The sequence below is a fragment of the Monoraphidium neglectum genome (assembly GCF_000611645.1).
Source record: "Monoraphidium neglectum strain SAG 48.87 unplaced genomic scaffold scaffold00830, whole genome shotgun sequence".
Taxonomy (NCBI): domain Eukaryota; kingdom Viridiplantae; phylum Chlorophyta; class Chlorophyceae; order Sphaeropleales; family Selenastraceae; genus Monoraphidium; species Monoraphidium neglectum.
In genome coordinates, this window is record NW_014012798.1 from 7,160 (window position 1) to 13,961 (window position 6,802).

The following is a 6,802-nucleotide window of genomic DNA, read 5'->3' on the forward strand; positions in this document are numbered from 1 at the left end:
GCGCGACGCCGCGCCCCTGTGCCGAAGCGCGGCGGTCACAAGGATGAGGTCACGAGGTTGATGCAGCGGCTCTGATTGTCGCAGCCCTGAGATATGGATGCCGAGACGACTCACGGCCTGAGCGGCCTGCTCTGCGCGTTCCTGCGCACCCTCAATGCACTCAAGGTGTCTGTCTCGGTGCCAACGAAGTGCGTTGAGGAGTCTCACGGCCCGACGCTGCCCGCTTGGGGCCGCCTCACGTGTACAGCCGTGATCGGATCGCGTCCACCACGCATTTCAGCATCGCTGCGCCCTCGCCGCGGCTGCGCGCGGCAACCGCCACCACAAGCCCCGGCTCCGAGGGTCGCACGGCGGCGTCCAGCCGCAGGCCGATCAACACCCGGCCGACCGCGCCTGTCGCCGCGGCGGGCGCGCACGCGTTGGCGGCGAGGCGCGGCAGAACGGCCTGCAGGTCTGCCGCCAGCGCCCGCACAGCGGCGTCCGGCCCCCGCCATTGCATCGGATGCGGCCGTTCCGCGGGCAGCGTCACCGCCGCCATCGCAGCATGGCTGCCGCTAACGGCCTGCGGACCGTAGCTGATGGAGGACAACACCTCGCGGCAGGGGCTGGGCGCGCCGCCAGCCGTGGGCGCCAGCAGCGCGGAGCAGATCTCGTGCAAGGGCGGCAGCGGGGCGGCGCCCTCCGACAGCGCCACGATGACCTCTTCGCCCCGCAGCCAGACCGCCAGCAGCTGCGCCGACTGCGGCGCACTGGCGGGCGGCCCCGCGCTGGCCCCAGCGTTGGGGGCGGCGGCCATCGGCGGCGGGCTGGTGCAGCTGGCAAAGACAGGCACCCGCGCTCGTGGCGAGGCGTGTGCGTGACCGGCTGGGCTGCTGATCAGGCCCTGGCCGTGCACCAGCCCCGGCGGCGGCGGCGCGGCCGCTTCGTCGGGCGTGCCGCAGCGGCTGGGAGAGACCCCCACCCGCGGGCAGCCGGCCGGGGCGCCGGCGGCGGCAGGGGCGCGCTCGGGGGCGCTCTGCGACGCCGCGCCCAAACCGGCTGCGGCGTCTGCCTGCCCGCCGGGCCGCGCGGCGGACGCTGCAGCCACGGGCGAGTCGGCCGGGCGCGGCGCCGGCTGGGCGCCCATTGGCGGCGGCGAAGCGGACGGCGTCGGCTCGCGGTCACGGGCGGCCGGGACCAGACCCCAGATTGACCGCAGCAGCTCGGCCTGCCATGATTAACGGAAGGGGGACGGATGGGGGCGCTGGTGTTGTGAGTAGGGCTCGGAGACGCGAGACTGCGGGCAAAAGGCGCACCATTCGCAAGCTGCGGGCCCCGCGACTGAGGCGCCGCCTCAACCCTTGGGCCGCAGTGCGCGCGTCGTTCAAACAAGTGAGGACATGCCCGCCAGCAGGGAACCAGGGAGCATGGGGGCCAGCGCTCACGTCTTTGTCAGGCAGCCCCGGACTGTATCCCAGCTCGCCGTCTGCCCGTGACGTGGCCACCGCCGCCGCCTCCGCCTCTGCCTGCGGCACGGCCCCAGAGGCTGCTGCGGAGCCCGCGCCCTCGAGAACCAGGGGGCTGCCCGGCTCCCAGTAGGGCGTGGCCTGCTCCACGCAGACCGCCGCCGCCGCCACCGGCGCCACCACGGGCTGCCGCACTCCACCAGAGCCTGGCAGCCAAAGGGGGTCTTGCTCCCGGTACTCAAGCTCAACCACGCCGCCACCCCCGCCGCCGCCGCCGCCGCCGCCGCCAGCGCCGCTGCCGCCGCTGCCATCGCCGCTGCCGCCAGGCGCCGCGCACGGCGCAGGCTGCGCCCGCGCGCGCTTCCTGGGCCTGCCGCCGCTGCCGCCGCCGCCAGCGCCGCTGCCGCTGCCAGCCGCGGCCTCGTGGGTGGGCCCACGGAGCCCCTGCTGCACGATGTACTCCTCCAGGGGCCCAGAGCCTGCGCCCCAGGAGCAGCGGGTGGGGTGGCAAGAGGGTTGCAGACGGGCAGCAAGCGCAGGCCTGCCCGGGCTGGAGGAGGCAGGGTGAGCGATCAAGACGGGCTGAGCAATGGGGCATCAGTGCGGGGTACAGAGGGGGGTTGGGTGGTTGGGAAGAGGTCACGGCGGTCGGGCCGCCTGCCAACGACGAGGGGTGCATGGCGGCTCTGCCCAGGGCGCCCCTCGTGCCCCACCTTGCGGGCTCGGGTTCTGGCGCCTGAGGGTTGCGTTCCACCAGTTCTGCGACGAGCGAGGGAGGCAGCACAAGGTAAGGGCGGGCAGACAGGACATGCAGCATGGAGGGTCGGCAGACATGGGGAGCAACCCCACAGCCGTCCATGCGCCACGTGTTGAAGCGTTGAGCGGGTCGTCGTCGCAGGGTGTCGTGGCGCTCTGGCGCCGGCCGCTGCGCACACCTTGACGTCATTCGCTGAGCGGCCGGGCAGGAACTCGCGCACGATTTTGCTCCATTTGGTGCCGAATTTCGTGCCGAATTTCTTGTGGCCTTGCACCTGGGGGGGGCCATGCGTGGGTGGCACAGGTGGGCATGGCACGTGCCGTCAGCGAAGGGCAGTGTGCCGCTGAAATGGAGATTGTGAAGACTGTTTGCAGGGGGGCGATTTGGGGTGCTGCGGGGCTGGGAGGGGCTGGCAGCTACCCACCAGCTGCCGCTGCTCCTCCTTGGTCCAAGAGTCTCTCTTTATGTTGGGGTCCAGGTGGTTGGTCCAGCGCTGGGGGTGCGACGGGAGGAGCGGGCACAGGCCGCGGCGCAGGAGAAACAGGGGGTGTGTCGGCCTCCAGGCGGATCACAGGCAAGTTGCAAGTCATGGGTGTTTGAGAAGGGACAGTGCGGCTGGCGGCGGCTGGCGGCATCAAGCTGCTCTCGCTGGTCAAGGGCGATCCCGCCGCAAAGAGGGAGCCGCGCAGCAGCATCCATGCGCCCAGCTCCGCCGCCCCTGGGCGCACCTCGCGGCACTGCTTGGCGGTGCGCTCAGTCTCGGAAGACTCGTTGAATGCGTGAGCAATCTCTGGCCAGTTGGTCACTATCCCTTCCTCGTTTCTCACCCCGACTTCACGTTCGCGCCTGGTGGGGTGCATGGTGGGAGAGGGGGCTCATCAGGGGCAGCCGGGGAGAAACGGGTGAGGTTGACGGGAGATTCTGCTGCCAGGGTTGTGCTGGGTGGGTGGGCGCACAAAGGAGGCGCGCGTCACAGAGTGCGTGGATGACAAAGTGCGCTGGGGCAGGCAGCGTACGGTGATGGTGGCGCGGCGCGTGGTGCGCGCTTGTTGGGGGGCCTCCCAGTGCAAGGCAGCAGGCAGCGAGGTCAGAACTGGCAAGGCAGCCCTGGCTGCCGGCGGTTGCCAGCTGCCGAGGTGACGCGCCTGACGAGTATGCCGTCATCCGCTGCCGACCATCCGCCCTTGCTTCGCGCAACATGGTCGCTGCACGTGCTCTGGAGCGCGGCGCCGGAACTCATGCTGCGCGCCGCGCTCGCGCTGGGTGCACCTGCCGTCCCGAGGCCTTGGCGTTGTGGGACGATGCGTCAGACGAAGCTGTAAGGATACAAGTAACCTTGTCGACGCTGGCGTTAGATCGCGCGTTGCACTCGGAGCACGCTGCAACTGATTGCTGCCTCTCCAGCGCAATGCAATTCTAGCACCAATTCGTGTGGTAACATAACAAGTATCGCAGTGCTCACAGGGTACATAATAGTTGGCGTCGATGTTGGTGTCAGCGTCAACAGAGTCCGGCGCGTGCGCAGACGACGCAGATGTGTCGCCGGCGCGCCGGGCGGCCTCGGTGGAGAGCCCGGCGGACATCTGTGAGCAGCGAAGGCAGCGCGCGGCAGCGCAGCCCTAGGTGAAATAAACGAGGTGATGCCTTGCGAATCGAAAGCGAGGCACGATGCAGGCGGCAAAGCACGAGACCCAACCCAACCCAACCCAACCTCGACAGCCCACAGAATCGCACTATACTCCTCACCATGGCGTCTATGTATCCGTCCAACCATTCATCATAGGAAAGCGGCATGGCGAGCGGACGGCAAGATGCCCTGCGATCGACGGAGACGTGCACCCAGCAGCTCTGGCGCGTTGTGGGACCTTGGCGTCAAGGCAAGCGCCTGAGCGCAAGAGCCTGAGCGCCCTTATCGTGTGAGTTCAAGCACAAATGGCAGAGCGAGGCGCAGATAGCTCAAAGCAAAACTCAACGTAGATTTTACGGAGCGAGGGCATCGAAAAACGTGAATATGTTCGGTGTAAGGAAGTGCAATGTCCTGTAATTCATATGTTGATCTGTTACGAGCCAGGCGCAGCAAGTAACGCGCGCACTTTCCTCCGTCGCTCCAGGTGACACGGGCCTGATCCGAGGACAGAAGCAAAGGCTGGACGGTGTGGTGCTCATCATTTTCAGTGCAACATAACGTGCCCTTCTGCGCGGAGCGGCGCTGTGTTCTGGGGCTGGCTGACTCGTAAGTGTCTGACCGCATGGCGCGTACTGTACCCATGCGTGGCAGCGCACCTGGGCGAGCAGCTGCATCCAAGGAAAGAGCAGAATCTTTCCAACGCTGCCCGCAACGTGCATCCGCGCAGTCGATAGCATTTGACGATTTCGACAATGACGATCGGCAGCACACGTTCCGGTGATCGCCCTCATGCTCTGCGCTGCTCATGAGCTCAGGGCCCAGCCACCGTGCCGTGTCCGGGCCGTTGCGTCAAGACGCTGATCGTGCCTGCCGCCTTGGCATGCCGTGTGCGTGCCCCCTAAGCATGTTCTCACAACCTTGTTTTGCACCGGAAGTCCCGCAGGATTTGACAAAGCATCATACTTCTTTGCTTTCTTCCGTGTTCATGTCTTTTGAGGCCTCCTTCCCTTTCACCCACAAACAGGAAACACACAGAAGGTTGGCCGTATGCTGCGATGCTTTCGCCATACCCCCGTGAGCGACTGCAGCATTCCCTTGGTTTTACACATTCATGCGACACGAGCAAATCCATGGCGGCTGTGTTTTGACGCTAGTCTCCATGTGCCTGTTATCGCTGCCTTCGGCTTGACACACAGCGCGATTGATCTAGGGGTCAATTATTGCGATGTAGACTAGTGCACCCAGCTGGGGGGAGCCTCATACACATGCACTTTGCGCCCAGCTCAGCCCAGCTCAAGCCGGCTAGGTGCCAGGGTCGGGCCGCTAGGCCAGACCAACACTCGGTCAGACGCCACCGACGGGCCGCGCGCTGGCCTGGCGCTGGCCTGCCCGTGCAGCGACGTCCGAGGACATGGTCGTAATATCACTATGCTTCGGAAGCCTTCCAGGCCCAGGTTCAAACAGGCAACCACCTTGGAACCCCACGCAGCCGACCAGCAGCCCTCAGGAGTACCGGCAGCACCTCGCCAACTGCCTGCGACAACTTCCACCACCCCAACCACCACCATCACCTCGCTCAAACAGCATGCAAACACCCACGTCCATGCCCTCTTGCACACCAAAAAACACGCCGCCGTCAACGCAGCGCCCCGCCACACCTGTCGCCGTCCCCGGCCGACCAGAGCGAACTGTCACCGCGCACGGCGGTGGCGGAAGCAGCATGCTTTCTCCTGGCCAGTGTTGTCGCAGCATGGTTCAGGCGCACAAGGTTGTGGAATAAACTGACATGCGCTGCAGCGCAGAATGGCCAGAGCGAGTCAAGTAACAGCTGCATGTTGGATTGGCCACCACCCAGCAGCATCCGAAACCCTCAGCATTGCAAACCTGTTGTATGGCTGCGTCCATTCATCCTTGACCCACGACCTGGCCAATACCAAGCTGTGAGAAGTCATATGGGTTGCACTCTGAACAGCACGTGCCTGCCCTGTGCAACTCACAATCGCAGGGCGAAGCAGGCGGATATGCGAGCGCGCAAGAGCCAAATCTTGAATTCAAGTTGTGAGAAGCATATTGATGTGTAGCACAACAAGGCTGCGCCGAGCGCCTGCACGGGGCGATGCAGCGCAAGGCGCGCTCGTCCACCCCCATTCAGCTTTCCGCCCTGGCCGTGGGGGTTCGGGCTGAGCCAGCACCGCCGGCGCGCGAGGGCAGCCTAGGGCCAGTGACATACCGGCTTGCGCCCACCCTTTTGTGGGGCGTGCGGCGCACAACAAGCAGCCTACACCCCCGGGCAGACTCGGTGGCGCAGAGCTCGCAACAGCCAGGATCCCAAGTCACATGCAGCCGACGAGCCGAGCCGCGTGAGCTCCAAGACATGGAAGTAGTGACTGACTCGCAACGTGAGCAGGCCGCACCTACTGGTTATGACACCGTGAACGCTTGCACAGCCCCTGTCAGAGGCCCGCCCAAAGGAAGAGAAATCCCTGGCCGCGCAATAATGACACTCGCAGGCGCACACACGACGCGCCCCGCGCCTCGTCTGCACATCGGCTGCGCCGCCCGAGGGGCGCGGCGGGCGCGCCACGCGGCAAGCCCAATCCCAAGCTGGCCGGCGTGTGCTACCACACGTCGCGCATGTAGCGGCCGCTGTCTGTGAACTCCTTGACCCACATCTCCGCCTTGGTGCCGCTCATGGCCCCGTGCCTCGACACCACCTCGATCAGCGCGCGGTGCACGTCCTTGGCCATGGCCTTGGCGTCCCCGCACACATAGAAGCAGGCCCCCGGCTTGCGCAGCAGCTCCCACACCCGCGCGCCCTCGCGCGCGAGGTGGTGCTGCACGTAGTCCTTGGTGCTGCCCTCCCGCGAGAACGCGACGTGCAGCGACCCCAGGGCGCCCGACTCCTCAAAGCCGCGCAGCTCCGCCTCGTATATGAAATCGTGCGCGCGGTTGCGGCAGCCGAAGAACAGCAAG

General features: G+C 66.3%; 2 protein-coding genes across 2 annotated transcripts in view; both read right to left on the reverse strand.

Moving 5' to 3' along the window:
- Positions 1-235: 235 nt before the first annotated feature.
- MNEG_5518 (Myb-related protein 3R-1) lies at positions 236-3,062 on the reverse strand (the record flags this gene model as incomplete). Its single annotated transcript, XM_014046005.1, has 6 exons — positions 236-1,207; positions 1,425-1,924; positions 2,159-2,204; positions 2,381-2,476; positions 2,627-2,695; positions 2,931-3,062. 6 exons carry the CDS (start codon positions 3,060-3,062, stop codon positions 236-238), a joined length of 1,815 nt encoding a protein of 604 aa, XP_013901459.1.
- A 3,385-nt stretch (positions 3,063-6,447) lies between these two features.
- The window catches only part of MNEG_5519 (NADPH-cytochrome P450 reductase), a gene marked incomplete at both ends in the record, with an annotated part of 4,119 nt that continues 3,764 nt past the window's right edge, over positions 6,448-6,802 (reverse strand). Inside the window, one exon of the mRNA XM_014046006.1 lies at positions 6,448-6,753. Coding sequence (XP_013901460.1) covers positions 6,448-6,753 — 306 coding nt within the window. The remainder of the gene's footprint in view (positions 6,754-6,802) is intronic.